At 41.5% G+C, this 27,562-nt stretch overlaps 1 protein-coding gene across 1 annotated transcript in view; it reads right to left on the reverse strand.

Annotated features, from left to right (window-relative positions):
* Positions 1–1,260: 1,260 nt before the first annotated feature.
* Positions 1,261–27,562, reverse strand: part of COLQ (collagen like tail subunit of asymmetric acetylcholinesterase) — a 40,236-nt gene continuing 13,934 nt past the window's right edge. Inside the window, exons 3-17 of the mRNA XM_014893923.2 lie at positions 27,186–27,281; positions 24,328–24,372; positions 23,546–23,572; positions 22,089–22,160; positions 19,650–19,712; positions 18,712–18,738; positions 18,052–18,096; positions 17,324–17,359; positions 16,361–16,441; positions 13,565–13,661; positions 11,766–11,905; positions 8,988–9,107; positions 8,266–8,386; positions 6,022–6,124; positions 1,261–4,054 (exon numbers count right to left, since the gene is read on the reverse strand). Of these exons, the coding sequence (XP_014749409.2) occupies positions 3,985–4,054; positions 6,022–6,124; positions 8,266–8,386; positions 8,988–9,107; positions 11,766–11,905; positions 13,565–13,661; positions 16,361–16,441; positions 17,324–17,359; positions 18,052–18,096; positions 18,712–18,738; positions 19,650–19,712; positions 22,089–22,160; positions 23,546–23,572; positions 24,328–24,372; positions 27,186–27,281 (1,143 nt within the window). The 3' untranslated portion in view covers positions 1,261–3,984. The remainder of the gene's footprint in view (positions 4,055–6,021; positions 6,125–8,265; positions 8,387–8,987; positions 9,108–11,765; positions 11,906–13,564; positions 13,662–16,360; positions 16,442–17,323; positions 17,360–18,051; positions 18,097–18,711; positions 18,739–19,649; positions 19,713–22,088; positions 22,161–23,545; positions 23,573–24,327; positions 24,373–27,185; positions 27,282–27,562) is intronic.

The following is a 27,562-nucleotide window of genomic DNA, read 5'->3' on the forward strand; positions in this document are numbered from 1 at the left end:
CCACAGCACAACACTGATTTCCTTCTCTTGGGTTTATTTTGGTCATCTGTTTAAAATACATCTCCTGATTGTATGTGGCAGCCAAGTGTATTGAATTGTCCCCAAATGCAGCTAATTGGGGACTTAGTGCTGTTATTCCTCATAAACAGCTGGTGCTCAAGGACAGTTCTTGGGGACTCACAGTTTAAGGATAATCACCAATCCCTTCTCTCCTTGTACAAAGGAGTGGGGCTGAAGTGGGAAATGCATCCTAGGATTTTTAGAAGGTAATGACCGTGAGCAAGGGGCTTTGCTGTGACATATGGCAGGGCTGTGACAAGCAGAAAATGTTAGAAAAGGGATGGTGTGAGAGACTGAAAGAGAAGCTGATGAAACCCAGCAGAGCAGTAAGGGCATTGCAGAGCTTTCAGGAGGCTACAAAGGATATGAACTTTAGTGTCTTTAGAAGAAATAAGAAGAAAGAAGGAGATGAGGTGCATGGACAGATATACGGGCAAGGACAGCCTTGACAGCTAGGATTTTGAACAATTTGCAGGGAAGGGAGAAATAGCAGAGGCATTTGGGTGCTAGAGAGGTGAGTGTCACAGAAGCTGAGTTTTTAGAAAGGACAGGCAGAAAATAGATTCACTTATTCTCTGCCTGTCAATACATTTCCCCTGGGGACAGGCAGGACTGCCCCTCTCTGGAACTCCCCGTTATACATTAAAACCTTGGGACAACAGACTCGCAGTTTGCTACTGCAAGGCAGGATCCTCTTCTCAAAACCAGTTTCTGAGAGCGTCCAAATCTCTGGTCCAAATCACCATTCCCAGTGTCCATCAGCACCCGAGGCTGTTGCTTTCTGTTTCACAGCCGTCAGCTCAGCCTCTGATACAGAGTTACAAAGCAGCCAGCAAATACATTATCAGGTAGCAGGAGATAATCCCCCAAACCAAAGCCTTATTAAAAATAAGTACTTTACAGACTCCAGTCAGAAATCGATGGAAGTGGAGCTGTTCTGGCCATGGGGTGTTGCAGGGGTCAGTTTGGGGAAGAGGCAGCAGCAAGGCTGGGAGCAGGGATGCACAGTCACACTCCCAGGCTGTGCTCACATCACTGCCCACACAGAGCGGGATCCCAGGGCAGGCAGGGAGAGGCAGCAGGCATGGGAAAAGAGGTGCTTTTTCTCTCCCCAGCATCTTAAACTAGGTAATTATATTTAAAAACAGTGCTTTTAAACCCAAAATGAAATAAGTGAAAGTAAAAACGTAAGGGAACTAAGGTAGAATGATTTATTGACATGAGCTGCTAATATATGCAGTAGGTAATTACATATATTTCATCATATATTATGTGCAAGCTGGATTTTTTTGTGTACATTAATACAGTGCATGGCATAATGCTTTGTACTTGCCTAGAGTTGCATACTAATCATTAGAAAACTCTCCCACAAGCGTATGCTGCTACAAAAGTCAAATGAACTGAAATATTCCAATTAACTTTTGAACCAGTCTTGGCACAATGTGTTGACTTCCCAAACTCAGAGGAGGGAAGACAATTTGCAGCAGACCAGGCATCACCCAGCTGAAAATGACCCAATTAATGATAAATCAGGTATGTCAGAAATGAGGGCAAAATATTTCTTTTGCAGCAGTTTAAATCACATATACTCTACACCTTCCAGGTGTCTTTCTCATGCTTTATTGTATGAGGGTACAAGACAGTAATGGTAGCATGAAACTTTTTTTTGTTTCCTTATATTTTACATTGCTTTGTCCATTTAAAATCCATGCTTTGCAAGTGTTCCCAAACTGACAGGCCCTTTTCTGAACATGTGCAACACAGTAGTTTTACCTGGGTGATCACATCTCCTGTTTGCTCTATGATCCACGCACGTAGCTTTGTTATTTCAATGTCCTTTGGAGGTAGGAGCTTTTAATGAAAAACGATCCCGCTGAAAAACTGAAGGTGAAAGGCCACTGGAATTACCAAGCTTCTCAGAGACTCCAGCCATTTGGGGGGTGGAGATGAGCTCTTTGGAGAAGGTGAGTAGTTCAGATGAACAAGCCCAGGATGGTAACACCAGCAGATGCTGCCAGAGGTTCAGCTGGAGGGATGTCAGCAGGATGTGCTGCTGGGAGCCTATCTGTCCTCAAGAGCCTCCCAACAACCTGAAACCTGCTCCTTGTGGTGTGATGCTGCTGGAACCTGCTGCTTGCACAAGCACAAGAAATTAGAAAGGCAGTTGTGCTAGTGCCCAGATTTCCAGTTTGTGGCAATTTTATTGTCCCAGTGGTTCCTGGACCTTTTATTAAGACCTCAGTTAAGAAAAAAAAAAAAAAATTAAATAGTTGAACTGGGCTACAAATGCTGGTAACTTGGCTTCATACCAACATAAATAGCCCAGGTAAGTGACAGCCATGAAGAGTACATGAATTTTCTTTCTTTTTTTGTTGCCAATTGTTGATTTCCAATATCACTTTATACATGCATAGTTAAAGTCTTCTAGACAGGTGGTAAAAGTTGCATGTGTTTCTTGATTGCTTTAATGCATTATCATTATAACACAACATCCACCTTTATTTAACCTCTATAGAGGTGCCAATGTCAGTGCACATCTTGCAGTGCTGTCACTGGCACAGATAACTCACACATTACACACAGTCCTGTATAGTATTTACCACAAAGCAGGAAAGAGTGACTTGTATGAAAATAATGCCTAGTTTTAAGGCTTTTAGTCCTGAATTCTGTACATTCTTGGTTTCATTTTCTGTTATAGACTCTTTGTCACGTAACATTTAATATGCTTTCCGTGTGAAATTTGCTCTATATTACTTGCTAATAATTAAGTGTATAATTACCCTGACTCCAATCAGAGCTGATATAGTTGAGAGACCTTCCCAAAAACCAAAACCCACATGTACATTGCACAGCATGACTGAGCATCCACGAACATGCTACACCACGATCTGATTTAGGGCAATGCAGAAGTGAGCACACACTGGGGTACACTGTAGTGGAAACAGCCACTGGCAGAGGGGGAGGAGCACAAGGGATAACTGGGAATTGAATGATGATGGTCGGGTGGACAAGGGGTTGCAAATGCAAAGACTTTCCAGTGTGGACACCAGAGAGAAGCCAATGTGTACATGACCACGGTTTCAGGCAGGAAAATGATGCTGTCCCAGCCCCTTGGGGTCAGGCAGAGCCCAGTCAGCTCAGCACAGAGGTGAAAAATACAGAAATATGTTCCTTATCTTCTCTCCTTGTCTGATTTTCTCCTGGGAGAGAACTTCTTGGCTATTTCGCAGTTTATTTGTCCAGTTTGTCCTTTCTGGTGTGTTTTTCACGGCTCCTGTGACTGCTTGTAGTGCACAGACACACAGAGACAACCTGAAGGTGATGTTAAGCAGCTTATTTGGCTGATTTGCTGATTCTGAAAGAACTTTAACTCCTTTGACCAATGAAGGAGCACTGGTAACTTTACAGTTGCTGAAGTCATCTCTTGTGGATACAACACTTGCTAAGTTCACATTATAATAAAAGAGAAAGTCCCTCTAAACACAGCATCGAAGATATGCTTTGTGTTTATGCAGAGAAGGGTTAAAGACAAAACCCCTGAAGAGATTATATTTGGGTTTAACAGTGCTAAGTCGAGGTAATGGTTACATGACAGACATTCCTGGTTAATGAAACTCGGCTTCCAGTAGTTTAATGTTGCTTTTGTGATGGAGAGCAAGTTGCCATCCACATCCACAGCATGGAATTCTCACTGGCACACACAGTTTGACATTTATTTCTCTATTAAGACAGGATGCAGTGGTCCTATTTGTCCCTATCTGACAAATTTATACTAAAAAAAAAAAATCTCAAAACGGCCATCAGCAGCATGATGTGTCTTTGTTTTCCCAGAGGTGGGTGGGGTGTTTTTTTGTCCCAGTCCTTCTTGGATAGGTGATAGTGTAGCACCTAGCACCCGTGGGATGCTACCCACCTCTGCTCCCCTCATGTGAAGTATCGACACTGTGTGGAGTCAATGTAGCAGTAAGAAGTGCATCGCAGTTTTCCATAAGACCTAGAATAAAAGAGAATATCTCAGTTTCAAAGCATGGGATAGTTCATTTACACGGTTCCTGGATCTAACTCTCCGTAGGAGTGAAGAGCCTCAGAATATGCATATGTAGTAACATATGGGAAACAAAATAGGAGGGCAATTTTCATCAGCGCTTGACTGTGCTCTCCTCTGTCAACAAAACAGGAGTCCAGGAGAAACTAAGAGTGAAGACTTAACTCCCAGTAATGTCGATTAAAAAAGATAAAATCCCTACTGGCATCAGGACTAGAGCATTTCATGGGGGTGGATGTAAAGGTCCTGGCGCTCACCCACAGGAGCTGTGCAATGAAATATCTGAGGCTCTAAGTTAAGTGTTTTTCCAGTAACTCCCAATAGCTTCAGCAGGCGTGACTGTGCCTGTCCTTTAACTTATTTTTCATATACTTGAAATAATGAGAATGACACATTCCCACATTTGAAATAATTTTTTTAAAAAGTAAATTGAAGAGTGCTTGCAAAACAAGAAAAAACAGATTTTGTCTTTGTACTGACTTAGACTGAGCAGTGACTCCTCCACATACTGAAGACTTGACCAGAGTTGTTAATAAAAATTTAAATGAGTTTTTATTGCTATGAATGTCTAAGTGAATAACGCATCCACAACATCAAGCTGTAGACTAAGCAGCTTTAAAACTACGTCCTAGAATAACCCACATTCTCAGACTAACATGAAATCTGAAGAGAAGGTGTGTGAAACAGGAGGAGGGATCTGTGGGCTGGAAGGAGTAAAAAATGGGAAAATCAGTTGCAGCAGAGTTCTTGGAGTAAAGGTTACTTCAGGGTAAAACTCCCATGGGAATGTCATACTCATATACTCGGCCCACTTTCTCATGATTCACAGCTTTTTCTTTAGTTTGGCAGACAATCTGCAGACCACACACAAAAATAAAAGATCTCAGTTGCTCTTCACAACTTGAATATAAATGCAAAGTGAAATTTATAAGATTTTCCTCAAGCTTTTGTGGTGCTATCTTGGGCACCAAATTTCAGACTCTTAGAAGGGAATCGTTTTCACAGTAGAACAACTCCACACTGTCTGAAGATGAGGTCTCTGTAAAATGTTTCAGTTTTGCCTGGATTTTAGTAATCTCTTATACCAGAAGTGCTCTAACAATTACAGTGGAAGGATTAGCACAGCACTAGATTTACAAAGACGTCCTGTGCTTTCTTATTCCTGTCAATTAGCACATTATTGTTCCCTGAATGATGAGGGCTCTGCTCATAATTTAATTTGCAAATTAAATGTTTCCTGTTAGCCAGTAACAATATCTGACAGCTAAATAGAGGTGCTGCTGTTGGAGGCAAAACTCTGACCAGAGGAAGCTGCCTAAACCAAGGCAGAGAAGGCAAGTCAACAGTAAGCAGATGTTTTAAATTAAGGACTTTGCTATGCAGATGCATGGCTTTGCATCTGCTGGTGAATGAATTCCCTGGGCCTTGGAAAAGCTGACAGATGACTGCTTGATTCAGAAGTAAATACATCCCTAGAGCACCCACTAATGGGAAGGACAGCAGGAGGTCTGTACGAGCCTGTGCTTTGGATGTTGTGTTTTTTTCCTGCAGCGTGATAAACTTCTCGTGATCTTTCCTGCTCTTCTTATGTTATGGCTGGACATTAATGTGACCACATGAGGAAATCTTGGTAAGAAATGGGCAAACATAAGTCTGTGTGACCTTCATTCATTTTGTACAGTAAGAGGCATGTACTTCTTACCATGAAATGAGATTTAGACCTGAAGTCAATGATATACAGAAATAATTTGATAGACTTTTTCTTCCCTGCTGCTTGCAGTGGGTGAGACTCCTCTGTTTTAAAGCTGGCAAAGAGAAAAAAGAAAGGAAACACACACACACACACACACAAAAGCCCCCATAAACAAACCAACCAAAACTACACCAAACCAAAGTGAAGACCTCCTCTTACATACCCAGGAAGGTATGTTCTACATGTCAAATATCCAAAATCCATCCCATCACAGTCTTCAACCCCCTCGTGCTTGTAGCCATCTCCGCAGTAAGCGCGGCGGCACCCTAGTGAAAAATAAAGAATGAAACACCTTCCAGACACCTCATATGTAAAAGAAATAGGTAAAGCAAGCAGAACTAGAATTTTAAGGGTTAAGGATAAAGCAAGATATTTTGGGGAAAGTATTCTGTAAGGACTGTCTTAGGAGAAGCAGTACTCTTCACTACAAATAATGAACCTTTTTTAGCCTAATTTCAGTGACAAAGGGATAAATACTGGATAAATATTAAAAATAATTACTAGGGAATTACTAATTACAACAACACTTATTCTAAACTTATTATTGCCATAGATAATTACCATCAAAACAAGTTAAGGGAAATTTAAAACACAGTTAACATAAATGATTTGGGGAAGTCACAATCTCAAAAACAAAAATCTTAGGTCGTTAACTGGTTTGAAATTCCCAACCTAGATCTTTACTCAATTCTGTGCAATATCTGTGTTTGCCTGCTGTGAATTTCCACATATGAACGAAATTATGCAGCCTGTCTATAAAAAAATAAGGTATATAAAGGTGGCCAAAATCATGTTTTTCACACTGCTGACTCCTACTGACTTGAGCGTGAGTGGGACTTGTCAAATTTTTTTCATGGTGACTGACATGTAGGCTACAGTAATTTGTGGGATTGTTAGTCATTTTAGCAACTGGACTTTGATTTTGATATCTTCAGCATATTGAGAAAGACTTTCTAAAATGAACAAATTCATTTAGTTAAAATCCCTTTGACATCTTCTGGGAGAATCCATTGGTGTTAAGCAAAGGTTTAAACAGACACTCAGGAACAGGGAGTTTATAAGAGGCTAAAGTGGTTTATTTACATATAGAAATGATTCATTAATTGCACCAAGGATATGTTTGTCAGAAATTGATGTTTCTAAGACAAACAAGCCTTTTTAACAATAAAATCCATTTAACTTTTTGTCAGCCTTTTCCAGGAGAAGAATTATGACAATGTGCTCATTTCCAAATTTCTCAGTGATGCATCACATCAGTGTCAGAAATCTGTGCAAGGCCTGCATTGAGGCTTTGCCCAATGCACAGCACAGAGAACACGAGGTGCCCTCAGACACAGAGTGCACAATTTTGCAGGCACTAGAACTAATGAACACTATCTTCCCACATGGTTGTTCTCCATGGTTGATTGCAAATTCTCATTTAATCATTTGCTCATATCTGGAAACAGGAGAGATCTTGCTGTCTCTCTGGAGTACTCTGCAGTCAGCAAACTTAGAGGGGCTTTTATTTATATGTCTCCTAGACCTGTTGAGACTGAATTTTCTCTTCAATCTCTTTCCTGTTGTCATTGAGAAGTTGGCTGGGATTCCTAAGTTACAAGGGGAAGGGTGGTGATGGACAGGTAGATGGAGAAACTTGCACAGGGCATGGCTGCAAACACCCCATTTTCAAAATCAGGCTGAAAAATGGAGGGCTCCGTGAATGAAAAATTGCATCTTTCAGTGTTGGGTGATAGCGTTCTGAAATGTGAAAAAGCATCCCTTTGCTGGGAACAGCAGAGCACCAAACCTACTATGTGGAGATGGTGTAGGGCTGTGCTCTGGGGAAGGATTCAAGCTGTGAAAGTAAATGGGAGGGAGAAGTGAAGGTTGCCACAGCTGCTTGAATCTTTATAATTACTCTTTGCTATCCACAATCAGCAAAATGGAAGGAAGATGGAGTAGACATTAATTAAATGTTACATAAACCTAGTAGTGAAGGTAGTGGGTAGACACCTTCCCTAGCAAGTGAAAAACAAATCCCAAAGTGGTGTTTCTGGACTAGGAAACAGCAAGCTTCAGTGTCTATCCCAAGAGCTGTGCTGCACTGCAAAGGTGTGCTGCAGATTTTAGACAGAGAGCTGGCAGCCCCCGGGAAACCAGCTGCTGGATATGACCCCCTAAATGCCGTGGCTCTGACTCAGCAAGGATGCATGAGAAGTATTGTTGTCACCTCTGTCCTGTTCTGGTGTGTGCCATCCACATCCTCAGTTTTCACCCTGTGGCCATTGTGCCTCCCTTTCCCCGTGCACTTGGCCCACAAACCACACAAGCTCTCCTTGCTCTAGAGAGCAGTGTATACCCAGTGTATACCCTGTGGTACAGCTAATGCAATCAAAAGCAGCCACTGCAGCTGAGCTTCACTTACTTATGCAGTCATCAGTCACAACTGCATTGCCATCGTCGCACTCCTCCCCGTCCTGCACGATCCCGTCTCCACAGGTGCCCCCATCCTCGAAGCGGTAATCCACGGGATACAAAGGGGTGAGCTGACCAGGCAAACACACAGAGGTTACTGAACCAGACCAGCAGCAGCCTGGATAGCAGGCAGAGGTGAAAGGCTCTGGGGGGCAGACCCCACAACCTGGTTTTTATGACTTTCTTATTTTTAGATTAGAGGGTTTATACAGTGTCTGATCCAAAGTCCAGTAGACGCAACAAGGATCCTGCTGTTAATTTCAGTAGGACTCATCTTAGGTCACTGAAGCAATAAAGAGCAAATATATAAATATATATAGTTTGGTTTGCAGGGTTTTAGTTCTGTAACTTTGTACCCTGGTAAGTTTTGCCTTATTTTGTATTAAATGAAAAACTCTCTTTACTATCGTAATTCCCTGAACTCTGCTCCTGTTTGTTCACCAGTGGAACCTGGTTCACAGGGAGGTTAGCAAAACCTGCAACACTACTGAGTTAATTCCTCAGTAATTAAAATTCACAGAATTATGTACAGTTGTGGCAGTGCTCAAAAATGAACGTTTCCCCCATTTGCTTAATTGATCCTGTATGACACCTGAAGCACAGAAGTATGTCTTGTATTTCAAAATGAAACATACACTCACAAGTTTTCTGAGACCACAGTCATATTTTCACCTGGACTGGGAGCCATCCAAAGGTATCCTTGAAATACAAAGATCTCTGATCTCTTCTAAAAGCTAACGCATTTTCAGTGTTTAACCGGTCCAATTCTTCTTGATTGTTCACCACAAAAATCTGGGGTACAGAAAAAGAGGTGATTGGTAATCTTTTGGAGAAGTTTTTTGGATTGTCACAGAATCTAGTTTGGCATTTGTACCTTCATAGAGGTAAATAATATGCAGAAAATTGGTTCAGTTCTTTTCAGAAGGAGGTGAGAACCAACACTCATGGAAAGAATGGTGTTTCCTGGGCCCCTATTTTGAAATGCACATTCTCAGGCAAAAATCATACAAATACTACTGCACAATCACTGCTGAGAAGAACTTTCTGATGCTCAAATGGTTTGATGTTGAAACAATTGCAAAATGTAAATGGGCATAAGTGCTTTTTGTGGATTCACTATAACTTTTTAGGTATGTTTATGGCTACAAAATAAATAATGCATGGCTCAGTACAGCCTTCACTTAACTTTTACCACTTTGTGCTTTCTTTAGATTTAATTGGCACTAAAATGCATGTTTTTGTATATGCATATATTATGGTCTAAAGCCAAGTCTTCAATTACACTGAAAAAAATTAGTTCAAAATGGAAAAATTAGGACAAGCTGCTGTCTTACCCATTTTTTTAATGCCTCGGTCACTGAAATTTGATGTAAGAGGCATTAGGATATAATCTCTTCCTTCAGCAGCTTAATCCATTTAATTTTTGCAAGATTCAAGTAATTTTTAAATTAAGAAAAAGCAAATGGACTGCTTCTGAGCAAAATGGATTTAGGGCTGAGTCTGATTCTCACCAGCATAAACAGAATTGGCTCTTTTAAAAACAAGTTTCCTTGAAATTTTTACATAGCAGAATATTCCCATAACCCTGGAAAAAAGCCAATTCAATTAAAAAAGCATTGAATAAAAATGCCTTCAGCTTGAATGAAGGAAAGCAAAGAAATAGGAAGCCAGCACAGAACTGATTCTATAATTGTGTTCAGGAGCTCAGGGCCCAGCCCCAGGGCCCCAGTTTCTCTTGAAATCAATAACAGAACTGTGCTGGCTCAAACCATTACAGATATGAGCCTCTAAAATTGCACAAGATTTTAAAAATGGAATTAATCTAAGCCAGTGACAGAAAACCAGCATTTGTTTCCCAGCCTCTGCCCTCCTCTGGAGGAGCTGCTGGGTGCATGGGTGATGGCACTGAGGGTGTGCTGCTTTGGCAAACCATGGAGCCAGGGCACAGAGCACCACCTCTGGGTCTCTTCCATCTGCAGCTATAGACCCCTGACAAGAGCTTTCAAGTGGCCCAAGACAGGCTTCAAAGCTGCTACATGGGGATCTGAACCAAATAAACAATGTGATGTTTAAGCACCTGCTCTTTACATTCGAAGGAATAAAACAAATGGGGTGGGCAGGAATACAGAGATTGCTGCTTTGGAAGGGCCCCATTTCCAGAGCTAAACCTTATCTTTTTGCCATCCCACACTCCTGGCAACAAAATGGCACTTGGGGGCTCATAGTGATAGTGTATGCTACTTTAGGTATTTGTCATTACTATCTTTTACGATCTGATATGAAACTGTGCCTGATGGAGAAGGAAAGCAATAAGACCTACACATAGTGAGCCTTAAAGCTTCTCCTGTGAGTGCTCCAGGCTGCCAAGTACATGATGGGGTTTTTTGCACACAGTGTGGTGTGATATACATCTTTATTTCAGCACATTCATCTCTCACCATTATGTTTTCAAAACACCAGGGGGCTTTTTTCTAATGCAACACAGTCAGGGATGAGCTGACACAGCAGACAAGACCTGAAACACACTCGTGCAAAAGGCTGAGCTCAGTAGCCCAGTTCGATGGTGTTGTGTGTCCATTCCACACACTCTGACAGCTTTCTGACAGTGTGACAGGTGGGGCTTTAACAAAGCTGAGTGCTGCTCACTGACATTCAGAGACAGCCAGACCTCACACCATTTCCAGTGGAGTGGCTGAGTTATGGTGTCACACTGCAGCAAGGCAGCATCTTCATTACTAAGTGCTAAACTGCACAGAATAATAAGGCAGGGCTCAGCAGAAAGAGAAGTACATAAACAGTAGTTACAAAGCCCTAAGAAATCAGTGATGAAAAATTGCTGGGTCACATTTCACCAATGTCTTGTCCTTTAAAGTATTTTGTCCAATTTGCTCATAAAATGCTTTCAAATGCTAGAGATGGAAATTAGCTATAAAAGATGCATGTCTGCAGACTGGAGCCCAGACATTTAATTTTCATGGTTTGTGGAAAATCCTGTTGTTGAAGGTCTGTGCTTTTGGAAAAAACTCTATTGCATATGTGACATGCTTGATCCCAATATTCAATTCTGAAGGCACTGTCTTTAAAAAGCCCCAAACAAATAAGAGATGTTTACTTTACTGACCAACCTGAAATGTATTTTGATTTCATGAAATAAAAAGAACAGATTATATATTTACAGTAGTAGATGAAAGAGAGCATCCTTGAAAAACATTTCCAAACATGTGCTACCTTACTGATGTTTTGGAACAGCTGCATTTCAGCACATCAATCACACAACAAATTATGAGACTGAACTCTTTTGCACTGGCTGGATCTCAGAGGTTTTGGGTACTAAAAATCGCACATTGCCCATATATCTTCCTATTAAATAAAAAATATTAGCGAGTACAACACTTTTCATAAAAAAACACTTAAGAACTGCTCACATCCCCTCCCAAAAAACCTGCTTACCGCGGGAACCTTTGGGTAGCTGTGTCCAAACACGGATTCCTCATATGATGGGTTACTCATATGCTGTGGGGTTCTGCAGAGACATCTCCCTGGAGGCCCTGGAAGTCCTCTTTCTCCCTTTGGTCCTATTGTAAATTGCCCTAGGAAGCAGAGTACCAGCTTGCCTTGTTATGAAGTTACTACACAGCACACAAACACAGCCTTAGTGGGAAAAGTACAGATCAAGTGGATATATGGATTTACCCAAGTTTTCAGACAGGCACATCTCCCACTAAATCCACTGGGAACTGAAGGGGGGCACTAATTCCAGTACTTCAGGAGAAAGATGCCAGCTTTTTACCACAGTCATATTATTTCAGATTGCCTTTTGAATTTTTATATCAGTTTTACAGAGGAAGTCAGAAACCATTTGCTTAGAATAAATGTTAGCTTGTTTGAAGCTACAGAAATTCAGGACAGGGTGAACACACAGATCACTCTCCAGCACTTATGCACCAAGTTTCGTAGAGTCAGTCTCTGTATATGTCCACAAAACATTGGACTTGTGCCTCTGCACAAGCACTTGAGCAATGCTGTTTCACAGGTTCCTATACAGAAAAAAAAAAACAACTAAAAATACAGGAGCTCTTTGATGTTTTAATTAAGCAGTAAAAAAAATACTGTCATTTGACTTTCAGACTTTGGCAAGGATGCACTGCTCTGCAGATTTAGATTATGAGCCACCATGGTCATACTGCAAGCAGTGGCATCATTACAGAAATGTCTTTTAGGACCAGAATTTATATTCTAGAGGAAAAAGATTAATAACCCTGACACATAAACTTTCTGTGGATGGAATAAACCCTTGAAAAAGTAATCTCAAGGTCCTGACTGCTTTCCCATCAGCATGGTGACAATTCTGCCTTCTGAAAACTTCCAGCTAATTTACTCAAAGGTGCTTCTTAATGGGAGACATGAGATACATGAAGATTCTGATGCTATGCCCATCTTCACAGATGTTCCATTTCCACACCACCACAAGAAGAGACCTCCTGTCCACTAATGCAAGCAAGGGAAGGAAAAGAGAAAGCGAAATGGAAAGGGACATTGTATATTGTGGGTCGTGTATTGTCCTTCATGTCCATGTCCATATCCAAGCTGACCAGGGTTCATGTGCATGCACAGCTCTGAGGATGTACAATTATGCTATTAGAAGGTTTTTCTCATTATTTCTACAGCACACACAGTTACAGTGAGCATAGATCTCAAGCACTTAATTATAGAGAGTTTTTCTCCACCTCTCTTTTTTCCCCTGATTCCTATCCCTTTCCATTCTCTTCCCTTCTTTCCTTAATGACACTGTAACTCGAATCTCATCTGTTTTTCTCTTGCAGAGCTCCACAGGGTGAACATGTCCTGGCTGATTAGAAATCACAGTTTTTCACTATAAACCAGGATATCTGGAGAAGCAGACCTTTGATGATGGAGATTACCTAGTTTCTCCAAGGCTGCCAGATGGCTTTTCATTGTCCCCATCTACAAAAATCCCTCAGGGACCACATAGGCTTTAGTTTTGGTTTTATCTGAAACATCAGAAGCCATAAAGCTTCTCCATTAAAGCAGGCTTTAAGGATATAGAGTCCTTATAATGGACGAGGACAGCATGATCTGCCTCCAGGAGGAATCCTCTCCTTGCCATGGATGGAGAAGCAAACAAAGCCCTGCAGCACTTTGTGCAGAGGGGCCTTGGGTACCTGATGAGCCAGGAGGAGCTGGGGTGCAGGGACACTTTTGGGGAAGTCACCTCATTTTTGGCTTACCTAATCCTGAGGGTCCAGGGGGCCCAGGCTGGCCAACAGGACCAGGCCTGCCGGGGGGGCCCATGACACCCGCCGGTCCAATGTCTCCCTTGAGGCCCTGGAAGAGAAGTGACATCCATTCCTTGGCTGAGCCATTAGTAACAAACAACCTCTTCCAGCCAGCACTGGCTTCCCATTTCAGAAGGCCAAGACATTTGCCAGAAGAAGCATGAGCTTCACAGACACCACCCCAGGGAGCAGGGGCTCTCCTCTCCTATATGGAGACAGAAAGGCATGCCCAGGACTTCTGATCCCAAATGGGAATGGCCACAGGCACCTGCTCTGTGCAGAGTCAGGAATCACCCTGCTCTGACTTCAATCATTTGATAGCTTTTCTTTAAGGGTGCCTTTTTAACCCCTGTGACTCTCTAGAGTGAGTGCTGCTGAGAAAGCAAGGGGGAAATCACCGAGGAGTCGTCAGGGGCTTCCACAGTGACATTTCCCACTCTCAGGGTGCAGCCTTTCAGAAGCTCACTAATGACTTTGACACAGTATTTTCAGAATGTTTAAGGTGCCTGGATTCCTGTATCTCCTTGACTTTTCCCATGGGTATACCTATGACAACAATGGGTATATTATGATAACAAATCATCACAAGCCAGGCAAGGGCTTGGCTTTACAAGTGCAGATTAATGTTTAGCAACACCATGCTGAGAAATGGTGTCCCTCTGGCAGCCAAACAAGCAGTAAACGCTGCAAAATTATCTGTGGGAGAGGGGCTCACACACAGTTAACACACAATAGCTAATATTCTCTAAAATCAGCCCTAATTTCCCTCATGGGAGCTTGTTTGTGCAACCATACCCTTAGGCATTTGGAAGTTTCAACCTAGAACTGCTTGGCACCTTCTCATTTTTTGCTCCTGAATTTAATACAGTGACACTTATTAAAAATAACTATATTTACCTTCCTGCTCATATACTCTCCAAGGCTTGGATTTCTCAGCTTTATATTTCAGAAGTGTATTACATAGCTTAAAGTTTAAATATCTGGTTTGATTTTTATGTAACAGCAAATGTTATTTAGCATAATAAAAACGATGTGTACTATGTAAGCTTTCTTTTAATGACAAATGAGGTTATTTCCTTGAAGATGGTGTAATTTCAGGTTAATGTGCATTCAGAATCACACAATGAATGGTTGCATATCAAATTTAAGAGTAGCAAAGCATATATATAGATATCAGCATATATATAGTAATATATGCTGAAATAAGTGTTGTTATATAATATATTACATCCCATGGATATATTTGAATGTCATTTGCACCACTGCAGCAGAGGAAGACTGATTTTGCCATGGCCTATAAAGAACTAATTGAATATTTGCTTTGTTTAATCTTATTAGGTAAGCTCTGAGCCATAAAAATACTTCAGGATTTATGTGAATGTCAGTGATGCTGATCTCTAATTACTTCTTACATTATGCAACACAGAACTAGCAGACCAGGATTTTGTAGCCCCAAAGAAGACTGTGGGAAATCTCTTTCCCCCACCACAATTTGACAGGGGCAAGGTGGTGCCAGGCAGACGTGTACTGGCTGAAAACAAGCTGTTTTCTGTGTCCCCTGCTTTGGAGGGATGACTGCTTAATGCTCTCCTGCTTAGCACTGATGGATTAAATAATAATGGCAAGAGTTGATGTTCAGTGTTTTTGCCTTGTTTATCTTTCACATGAGCCCACAGCATTCGGAGAAACTTTCCCCATTGACAATATTTGTATTTGTGTCCTTTCTTTCAAAGCAGCATTACCTAAAGCCCTAAGTCATTCTTCCTTCTCAAGACTGAAACTCTAGACTTGGGTTTGCTTGGGATCAGTTCCCAAGTTAAAAAGCTTTGGGTGTTACATCTCGGTCAGCAGCCTAAGGCTGTGACTTGTGACTCCCAGCTCCTGGCCACCTTTCAGGAAGAGCCTGTCCCGGAGGCAGGGAGAGCTGAAGATGTCAGTGAGCTAATCAAGACATACCTCGAAATGGAAGTGGAAGTGACACCTGCTTAATTTAGCTGCTTTTATCTAGGCATGTCAGCTGGATCAAGAGACAGGAAATGGCCCCATGCTGGTGGAAATTATCCTCTCAGCTGAACAAACAGCCAGACAACTACAGCACTTCAAGGTGGCAGCCAGACCCACAGAGCCTTAAAATGCCACTCTCAATTTTTTCAAAGGATTAGAAAAGAAGAAAGGAAAAAGAAAATTCACAAGTTACAGAAAACCTCTTTTTTCATGCTGAATTAATGCTAAGATTGCTTTTAAGGCACCAGAAAGGGGTTTGTGTACTGAGCCTGGGACTGGAAGCACCAGTCTAGGGCCAGACTATAGTTCTTTTAGTCACACTGATTGTTGCTTTAAATTATGGTATGGTCATGTCACCACGTTTTTATTAAGCCACTGTGTAAGGTGACAAAATGTGTAAGGTCAAATAAGGACTGTGATCAAGCTGATCTGCAGGCACTGCATCTTCTCTTGCCACATAGCTCTGTGTTGCTTAGGATTTAAAGGAAGTCTTCAAGATCTGCTCCAATTGTATTAAATGAGGTCATTACCAATCCAGGATGAAAAAGACTTTTCCCATGCTGCATGGGCAGGGAGCTGAATGCTGCAGACAAGACCCAGCCCTAAAGCTGAGGCTTTAACTCCTGGGTAGCCTGTGCATGCCTGTGAGGTGTCCCAGGGCTCACAGTGCATGGCACAAGGGCTTAGACCACACAATCACACAGATGCCATGAGTCACAGCAAGAGGAAACACCGTGGTCCTACTTGTTTGCCTCGTTTTCCAGGTCTTCCTATGGGTCCTCTGTGTCCTGGTACTCCAGACTGTCCCTTGGGGCCCATCTCTCCCTTGGTGGTTGCAAAGGGAAGGAAGCAGGAGGTAAGTATGTGGTTATACCTGCCTCGTACAAGACAGCAGATGTACATTGCTTTCATTCACATGATTCCTCCAGATAATGCTGGCACTGTTTCTTTCATAGAAATCCAAAATTATAATAAAATATTTTAAAACAAATATAAAGTTAAAAGAAGTTCATAAAAATTACCCACATATTCCTGAAAAATCCTTTCCTGAGAAAGAGGCCAAATGAGATCAGACACACACTTAGGGATTTGGAGAGGTCAAGGCTGGGAAAGCTCTCTGACCCCTTTGCAATATCTTGCTTTGCTGTTAAGATGCACATGTGATGAAAATACTTAGGGAAAGGAAGGTGAATTCACTCATCTTCTAATCTCTCTAGAAGCAACTATTAATTCCTTTTCTAATTTCAGAGACTTGATTTGATTGTGTCATAAAATTATCCACCTTTAGGTTTTCCATAAGCCAGCACCTGAATTTTAATTGTTTTTCAAGTACAGAATAATGAGGACATAAAAACTGGCCAGGGTTATCGCTGCTATGTACAGTATTGCCATTTTGTTTCAGAGTATCAAGAAGGAAATATTTATTAGTTTCAAGTGACTAAACCCTGACAATTAGGACAGTTAAACAGGAGGAAGGTTATGACTAAACAAACAATCTGGGGAAAAAAGAGAAACAATACCGAAGAGCTGAATCTGAATTTTCTCTTCAGCTAAAAAGCCTAAAGAATTTGATCAAGTCCAGGCAGTGCTGGTCACTGAGTTAAGCAAGACCTTCAATGTCTTACACCACCCAGGAAGCCCCTGAATCCACTCACTGACCCTGTCTCAGCATTAAACACAACTCCCCAACATATCATGCCCACTTACTTTTTGTCCCAGCATTCCAGGGAAGCCTACTTCTCCCTAAAAGTCAAAGGACAAAAATAATCAGACAATGTATAGTGATCTTTGACAAAGCAGCACCTTCCGTGGAAGGAGGAAAACAAGGGCCATGTGTAGCTACTGATTAAAAACCTCTGCAGTGACTCAGCACTGCAGGTAATGCAGCAGGTGGAGATTTATAAGCAAAATTTTACTATGAAGTTTTTTATATAAAACTGCTGCCAGTTTCTGTTTCTCTGGCAAAATCATCTCTTGTCTGCAGGCAGCTCTGCTACCTGGACAACTCCCAAAGCCTGCCTCTGGGAATGGCATTTCTCCATTTGCACCAAGAGAAGTTTACTTTCCCTTTCTTAGTCAAAAGAACCCCCAAGCCACGAATCTCTCCCCCTCTTCCTCTCCTGGTATTATCATATCACAGCTGAAAGCATTTTGGGAACTGCCGCGGTTCTGGGCACAGCCCAGGAGGGGCTGGGGTTCTCTCCAGGGAAATCCTGCTGTGACTCATCACTCCCCTGCACTCTGGGCTGGGGCACAGGGACATGGAGCTGCCCCACCACCCTCACAGCAGGTGGGACCCTGCTCTCCCTCACCGCTCCTGCCCTCCCTGGAAGATGCTTTCAGGCTCCTTTCCTCCAAGCCCCTCCTGTTTTCCCCTGTCAGAAGCTCATTGATCCTCAGATGCACATTCACAGATATCTGGAAAAGACAATTACCGGGTCTCCTTTGACTCCTTTGTCGCCTCTGTCACCTCTGGAACCCTGAAGAGAGATAACAGGGGAACAACAGCTTAATTACTACCATTTCATGAAGAAGAAAAAATATTTTTCCTATACAATGAGTTATTGAAGTCAACAGAACACAGTAATATCTTCAGAGTGAGGGACATGCTTCCTTACTGATATTGTACCAGAATTGATGCTAAGGACTGTAGGGACTCATTCTACCCAGATAATTACTTTAAATACGTGCTTTTCTGGGCATAACACTTTCAAATTTGATTTCTTTTTTCCAGTTAGCTTCTTTCCCCAGTTCAGGTCGCACTGTAAGGTCTTAGAGTACAAATTGTCTCAGTGCCAAAGTGTGTGTCACCTAACTAAACCAGACCAACAATTAAGCATTATTTTACCCATGCTGCAGGTGGGAAACCTGTAGTGAGTTTCCCTGTAACAACTTGGTCACGAGGATACAGGGTGTAAAACTCACTTCTTCAGCACCCCAGCCCAAGCCACAAGACTATGTTCCCTCTCAATAGGTGTTTTTCTTTCTCAGGGGGACTTCTAGACTTCATCAAAATTCAGTCACTTTTTTACAGTAACCTTTCTTTAACATGTTTCCAAATGTCAAATTACACATTATTTTGTTGTCACACTGACCTTTTCTCCTCTAGTTCCAGGAAAACCCTAAAGGGAATGATAGATATTTTAATGCTTCTCGCTTTCAAGATCACCCAAGAAGCCGGACTTTCAAACTTTGAAGTGAAGAAAAAGAACGAAGCACAAACAATTAATTGCATCAACATGTAAAGGCAAATGAATATTTACAGCTCCTAAAATTGCACTGAAACAGAACTTTGAAATGTGAATTCAAAGCAAGACAACTCAGACCAAAAGCCATTATGAAAAAGCCAGGTAAAGCCAGCAGCTTTGATTATGCTATGAAATTGAATCAAGTGAAATAAAATGTAACTGAGAGTAAATAAAGCTTTAGATGCCACAAGTAATAATCTAAAATAATTTTAACAATAATCTTCTTCTTCTGTTTTGTTTGTTTGTTGTCTTTTCCCCCATGGAACATACTTAAGCTATACTTAAGTAATCTAGTGTGATCACTAATATAAAACTGAATTTCTCTTAAAGAAATATAGAATAAACAAAGATGTTCAGTTCTTCTTTCCAATCCTTTATTTGAATAAACTGATTACATAATTTATTTCAACTGTCAGTGCATATGCCTAGTTCCAGTAGGGGACCAAAATGGTCTCCAGTCTTATGAGGCGGGTGGAAAACATTGCAGACATGATTTAATGCTGCAGATATGCTTAAGAACTCCATTTCTCTAGTGGATGCAGTTATATCTGAGCTTGCTTTTAAAACAAATTACAAAAATTTATACCAAAGCATTTTTATGAAAAGCGAAAAACACAGCCAAGCCCAAACAGACAACATAACCTTGCTTGATGTAGAACATATTTTTTTATCTCTATTAGAAACATATATCTTGACAAATGCTTTCCAGAAAATTCGTGAGGGAAGCAGCTGTCAGCAGAGCGTTAGAAACCAATGTCTGAAAATGCAGTGTTTGGTTAACAAACCTTGGAGCCCATTGGTCCTCTTGTACCTGGCAATCCCATCACACCCAACTCTCCCTTTTCACCCTAAAGGGGTCAATAAAGAGAGTTATTGAATGTGGCTCTCTGATGAGGTCACACTTGAATGTCTGATAGTTCAGTGGTTCAGGTTTTATGTCAAACAGTTAAGCCTGACCTTGGTGTAGCATTGTGGACAGGGGTCTATATTCCAATTGCATTCCAATTGTGGGTCTATATTCCAATTGTATTCTGCCTGAGCCCTCACTTGTTATTTTACTCTTCTGTTTGCATTTTCTTGTGTGGGTAACTTTTGTTTCAGCTTTCCCAGATGTTATTAAAGGACGTGCAAGCAAGCCACCATCAGCAGTGCATTGTCTCTACCCAGCATCACCTCCACTGAGCTGCAGAAAAGCTCATGGCTTGTGGAGGCACAGTGACTGCTTTTATTGTGGTTCTGAGGCACTCTGTGCTGAACAGTCATTTGGAGCCAGTAAACCATGAAAAAATTTTACAACCACTTCTCTGGCTGCCATCAGCTAATTATATCTAGTGTGAAATACAGAGTAGACCCCCAGACATGCAGCAGTGCTATCAGCAAAATACATTTGGCTCTTACTCTCCTTTGGCTTTCATTGTCCAAGAAACAGAGAGGATTTTCCCATTTGCTGCTGCCCCTGCAGAAGTCCAGACAAGACTTGGGGGAATGAAGTAAGACTGAAATAGGGACTGAAGTAAGGCTGTGTCAAAGTGAGAGAAGACAAGACCAATCTGAAGAAATGGCAAATATCCACAGAGGTAGGTATGAGTTTAAAAACCTGAAACAGCAGCTTACTGAGATTTACAGCAAGATGGGGATGCAGCAAATATCTGTGGTGAAGAAGAATATTGGAAGTTCATGAAGATCAGAGATGGGGAGAAAAGAAAGAGAAACACAACCCATTGAAGTGACCACAGAAATCTGCACTGTATTCAACTGGAGCCTTCACTGACAGGCAGGAAAATGAAATTTATAAAGATCAGAAGGAATAAAACTGTGAACCTACCTAAAGAACAGAGAAGACCAGTATAAGAAGAGACAATAAAAGCAGAAGAATCATAATCAAACAGCAAGTAGGACTTGCAGTTTAAGTATAGGAAAAAGGATTACTACTGAATATGAGGGATGCTTCTAGGAGTGGGATGAAAAAGCATAGTAATAGACTAATCAAGACTAATGAGACAAAGGAGATTAATCAAAATTGGAAAGACTACATAAATGAAACTAACACCTATGCAAGGAGAAGATTGAGTGTATGAGTTTTCTGTCTGCTTTGCTCTCTTCCTTCACTAGGACTGTGAAGGAAGGGGTTGATTGAGCCTTTCCTCTGCCCTCACTGCTCCCACTGTGGGAAATCATAGCACACAATGTGTTTGTGGGGGGAACCATTTTCCATCTCACAGTTCAAAGTGAACATTGATTTATTTTAAGTACATACTCATTTGCTGCTTGCCTACATTCCCACATACAATAATATGTTGTTCTTCATCTAACATGGCTGTGAAGATCTTGAAAATCTGCTTCCCAGGTGTGGCTTCAATTTACAAGTCACCTCCCACTATTCTTGCAGTATCAAGAGCTAATGAATCACATCCTCTGGGGTGGGGGCATCAACCTTCATAGAGCAAATGAAGAGTCAAAGATCTACTGGAAAAAGCAGTTTCAAGCTAGGAGTTGTGTGCAGTCCTTTAGCCTCATGAATCCTGGATTGAAGAAAGGCAAGTTGTCTCAAAAGTCCCAGGAGAAGCTTCATAAACCACAGCTCCTATGAAGAGCTGTTACACCTTTTGCATAAGCCAGTACTTACTAAAGGACTATCCTGAAGCTTTTTTTTGTAACAAATGCAGGTGAAGCAGCCACTTTGCAGCAGCAAAGTGTGTCCTGTCATTTCTTCTGCTGTTGGTTAATAAAAATAACAGGAATTAAAGTTTGTTTGTATGGGAATAAACTTCAAAGACATGATCAACCATTCTCATGGTTTGCCATCTCTTTCCCTTGATGGTGGCCTGGTATTTTCCCTCTGATCACATGAGCTCACAGTACATCTTCAGGCAAAAGGATCCTCATAAGGAATAGTCATAAGGATGGCAATCAGTTTGGAAACACTGGTTCGTGTGATTGTGAGATAGCAGTGAGACATCAGTGAGTCTTCATTGTATTAATTTTCAATTTCCCTTTGACATGTTTAATCCACATAAGAAGTGCTGCAGGTTCTGGACTGAAGGTGGGGTAACCTAACCCTGGACTTTGCAGAACAGTGTAAGAAAGGGGACAAGCACAGAGTGTCCTTGCACTGCTACAGCTTCCCAGCCTCCTGCAAGTAGCTGCTTAGAGATTTCCCAAGACAGCTCTTCTGCTCAGATTGTGATGTTGAACAGTTTGTTCCATGTGAATTTTAGCCTTACCTTGGGTCCCACAGGTCCAGGCCATCCTATCGGTCCTGGCATCCCAGGGACACCCGGGGGACCTGGTCTGCCCTTGAACAGAAAACATCTATTACAATGATTCATAAAACACCATTCCTGCACAGGTCACTACTGCAGGCAGGAGATAAGAAGACCTACATGTACTTACATCCATACAAATCCAATTTATGTTGAGAGCAGAACCAAACTTTTAACTGTTCCTGTTACCATGGTCTTTGTTCTGAACATTCCTACATTGCTAGCTATAATTGCTCTTTATTAAGTACTATAGGACTGGCAATAACTACATATGTACATACAGTTATTTATTTATTTTAATTGCTGCCTGTAAATCACTCTTTGAATATTTCCTAAAATGCTGCAGATAAATGCTATTCCACTGCATTACACTGCTTGGCAATATGATGTCAGAAATGTCATCATGACATTCAGGGCCAAGAGTGAACTCTCAGGGGCCAGACAGCTTTTGACAAGAATTGTACAGTTTTATTTCCAACCTGAGTGACTTCTCTTTCAGAACCTACTTGCTTTTGTCAGAAGAGTAAGTGTTGATGTACTGTGTTTAAAGTTTAGCACTTTTTTGTAGGTTGGTGTGCTACTCTCTCAAAGACATTGCTGTTTTGAACCCTTGAATTTATATTATTAATATTTTTGTTTACTGTAGGGCATTTGAAAATAGATTAAAGAAATTACCTCTTCTGTTTATGCGTTTTATATTTATTTGAATTACTGATTGGTAACTGGTGTCAAAATCCTGGGTATATTATTAGAAAGGTGTCAAAATCCTTGGTATATTATTAGAAGGGTACTTCTTTTCCTAGTTAGTGACCACCCCCTGCATAGCTCTGATTTCATCCTGCATTTCTGTCTTCTTTAAAGTTAATTACATTAAATGGATGTACTTAGTGACTGAGATAACATATTCTGTTTCATCACATGTAGGGGCACATATTTTTGACAATATATCACAGCTCATATGTCACCAAGCATAGGATTGTAGTCAGCATATTGCATTGGTGCCAGAGGTCTGGAAGGGTAATCATTAATGGTTGTTCCTCCTTCAGGGGTAGCTGGCTGAACCTTGTTTAGACTTTGGAGGAGTAAAAAGTTTGATTTTGCTTTGAGGGTTTTTTAGTACACCTTTTATAATAGCTCCCATAGTCTGCTTCCCCTGTCCACACAGACACTTCAGTAATGTCCCAGTCTGGCTTCTCTCTGTGCTTTTACTCAGGGAATTTGTCAAATTCAAGCCAGCTGGGGCAGCTCCAGCCCTGCACCTGGAGATCCCCACCATCCACTCTGGGTGCCAGTGACAGAAGCACAAACAGGCTGAACTTCCACATTAGCTAATTTTTCTTCAACTCTTGTCTGCATCCCTGTCTGGCAGCTGCTATTAAATATTAGATGAATTTCTGAGACAGCACCTTTGTTCATACCTTTCTTCCAGGCCTGCCAATCTCCCCCTGCCAGAGAAAGGAACATGTCAGTCTTGTAGGCACCACAAGAAGCACAGTGGCTCTTAAGGCATTTCCATTTAAAAACAAACAAGCAAACCCACAACCCCTCCCCAAACAAGCAAACAAACAAATACCACCAAACAAAACACTGTGAATATCTTGATGCTCAAGACTGTGCTTACAGAGGTAAAATGAGAAGAATTATCAGAGTTCCTTGGTCTTTCCTGTGTTCTCAGCCCTAAATCTACGGTCAACCCCTTGTATAACATAGCACACAGTTAGGTGCTCAGCTTCAGCTAAAAGGCTCTTTAGCCATCATTAGGGAACAAATCTTTGCACATCTGAAAACATAACTTAACATATAGGCCAGCTCCAATACCTGAGCTGTCCCATACAATTCACACTGCATGGGAGAGCTCTGCTCCTCACATTCTCCCAGAGGATTCTCAAAGGGAGCTCAAAGGCCTCCAGGTCAGTAAGACTGATGACTTTTCACTTGAGATGCTTTCTCAAAGCATACTCTAAACAGAGGTCAGAGCCACAAGAAGACATAAAATATATTTCAAGACTAAAAATGAACACAGAAGGACTAAGTTTTAAATTATAGCTTCAAGCCAATTCATAGCTTTACATTAAAATTAAAGCTAAACCCTCCACCCATAAGGCTCACCATCCACTAAAGACAAAGAAAAAACTGAACACTCTCCCTTGCTTCTTTGCTCCTCAAAACCACAACAAACTCCACAACAACAGACACTTACTTTCTCCCCTTTTGGTCCCATGATACCAGGAATTCCTTGTGGACCCTAGGGAGGAACATGAATGCTATTATTAAACTGCATTAGTGAGGTGCTTGTTTTCCATCAGCTCTTGACCTTGTATGTGTTTCCTGGGACCTGAGGTGTTGCTGTTGTGTTTGAATGTGGCCTCCAAACACCAGGTCTGTGCCACTGCTGAACAGCAGGATGGAGAGTTGGACTGACATGGGAAAAGCAGAGGAACCTCAAAAATGAGGAGAACCCACAAGAAAAACAAGCCTGGGCAAATGAAAGATGAGAAGTTACCAGTGTCCTGAAGAATCAGCAACCAGGACATGGAGACACCACATCAGCTGGCAAAAGAGGTCAGCCCAAGGGGTGGCAAGGGAAGTAGCATAAACCATGTGGGATGGGCTCTGCAGGGTGGGAGGGACATGGAAGATTGCCACCTTTTCTGAATTCTGGAAGTATTTCTCTCTGTCAGACAAGGCTGAGTCTCCTTTCTGGAGACTTCTTAATCCAGGGAGACCTTGAACACCTTTCTCAGAAAAAAACACCAAAAAACATTTTAGTTTCTAGAAGGCTTTGGTTCACAGATCACCTTTACTTTTAAATGACTAAGAAAAAAATCTCATGGGCCTGCATCAGAGAAGCATTGGATTCACTGTAAAAATCACTCACTCCAGGTTTGGATCCTGCCTGCCTTATACTGTCCAGAATGTGATCAAATTATACATGAATAGGAGCAAAATCTACCCTCAGACACAAGTTACTCCAATTATTTTAGTCAGTAGAGTTATTTTAGGTTTTCAGTAATGAAAATCAATGCACTCTATTAGAGTGAGAACCAAATCTTATTTATTTCTTTTTACCTTAGGAAACGCATGGGAAGAATTACACTCAAAGTTATACCATTACAAATCTAATTCTCTTTCTTATGAAAATTTATTAAAATTCAGCTATGAGTCAACAGTATGAGCTTCTGCAACTCCTCTGAAAGCCATGCAAGCTAGAGAAGGATTCAGAAGTAGTTACTAGATGTCTCTTTGTAATAGAAGTACTTCATTGCAGATGGCCATTGTCACAAAAGTATTTCCCAAAAGACTGCTGGTTCTAACATTGTCCCTGTACAAGACACAGTCCTGTAATTCATAATTAAAAATTCCAAAGCTATGTTATACCCATCCTACTGTCTGCTATTATGATAAAACCTGCCAGCCTGCTCTATTTAAAAATGTTCTTGGAGTCATCATAGGTCATTTGGTTGCAAAATTAATATTATTTATAGCAATGGACTTTGTAGAACAATGGAATTAAAATTACTTTCTTGCAATTTAAGTCAGAGAGACTATCAAGGAGATTTTTTTAAAATACAGTCTAGCAAAGACTGAAATAACAAGGTTTTTTCATATGAACAGCAACTCTGGATCATGGCCAATCATCCTGCAAGGCTGTTTCATAATGCAGAGCAGACTTTCCTCAAGACAGAACTAGGCAAACACTGGGCATCACTTCTGACCATACTTTTCCACTCTCATGAACTAAATGAATCTTCCTCATCCTGCACCTCAGCAAAGACAAAATGGCAAAACAATAAAGACAAAGTTCATGGGGAGTTGGAACTAGATGTCCCTAAGGTCTCTTCCAACCTAAACCATCCTATGATTCTATAAAAAGAAATCTTTGTGGCTTTCACCTTGAAACTTCCAGACTCTCCAGTCATCTTCTGAAGTACTGACTTATAAATAATTAAAGCTAAGCTTTTTGCCACATAACTGAGCCTTTACTTTGATGTGTTCTCCATACTTTTTAAATAACATTTGGGTGCTCGTTACCTCCTCAGGCTGCCAAAGCCTGGGTCACAGCTGTGCTGAGCACAGGCCCTGAGCCATGTCTGCCACTGCTGCAGGGCAATAAAGTGGCACCCAGGGGCTGGAGGAGGGCAAGCATTGTCCCAAGGCATCAGGCACAGCACATGGATTGGGACTGCCTGTGCCCCAGCAGGAACTGGGAGTGCCTCTCCACAAAAATTCTCCATTTTCTTTGGAGGGAACTGGAATGGAAAGGCAAATGGATGATCCTCTCAACAATACCGAGACATTGATAAAACAATTCCCTCTAGAGGTGGTTCATTTCCTCAGAAGAAGGAGCAACCTGGTCTAGTTGTACTGTCTCTGTTCATTGTAGGGAGGTTGTACTTGTTGACCTTTAAAGGTCCCTTCCAACTCAAACTGCTATGTGATTCTAAGATTTCTGACCTTTCTCTGAAGATTTCTGAAAGAATAAATTATAGAAAATGAGGTGTGAGGTCAAATATACTGGTCTGAGGGTATCCAGCAAGTCAGAGACAGAGATGTTGCAGGTCAAGCTAGGACTTGCACCTCCTGAATCCCACCCCACTGCCCTGCTAAGCCCCTCCTTGCCCTGATTTTACTGTAGATGTTTGCCTTCTCAGGGATGTGCTTCACTAACATCCCAGTCCATTTTGTCCCTTGCACATCCACTCCACAGGCTCTTGTCCTCACAAAAAAGGAGAACAGAGTCTAAAGCAAAGAAAAAACTGACAAGGAGCCTCTGAAGGAAGGGATGACACATCTGTGATTTTTGATGGGTGCTACCCACTGTAAAACTCCACAAAAATGAAAGGTGAACTTGAAACAGAATGAAGTGTGTAAGGCAGGGATGAGAACATAGGGTAAGAAACATACATGATTTATGCAAAGTCATATCAAAATGAAATTAAGCCAGAGCTTGGCATGCTTATTGAGTGGAAGAAAGTGTTTTCACATATTTCACAACTTTGTAAGGACTTTGGAACACGTGAGAGAACGATGTGGTTTCAACACACATACATCACTCACCTGGGGGCCAGGAGGCCCTTCAGAACAGTGTGATTCAGGCAGAGAGGAAGCCTGTATTATCTGGAGCTCATGACACAACTCTTCCATATCCAGCTTCTATGAAACATCAAACATATGAGTGAACATGCAGCCACACGCAGCCTGTTGGAGAAATGCATAAAAATCCAGCCACCATCCACTACAGCCTCTAGAGAGTTTATTTACTCCCTTTGGGAGAAGTCTGGGGCTTGTCTCAAGGCTATCTTCATGGATGTTTGAACATCAGCACTTCAGCATCCCTCCTGCCCCATGCTTCCTTCCCCTTCTCCTCCTCTTCCTCCTCCTCCTCTCACAGCCAGGCTGCCCCCCTGAGCCAGCGTGGGACCCTGGCCTATTCT

This window comes from Sturnus vulgaris, chromosome 1, assembly GCF_052056855.1.
Source record: "Sturnus vulgaris isolate bStuVul1 chromosome 1, bStuVul1.hap1, whole genome shotgun sequence".
In the NCBI taxonomy this organism is placed as follows: domain Eukaryota; kingdom Metazoa; phylum Chordata; class Aves; order Passeriformes; family Sturnidae; genus Sturnus; species Sturnus vulgaris.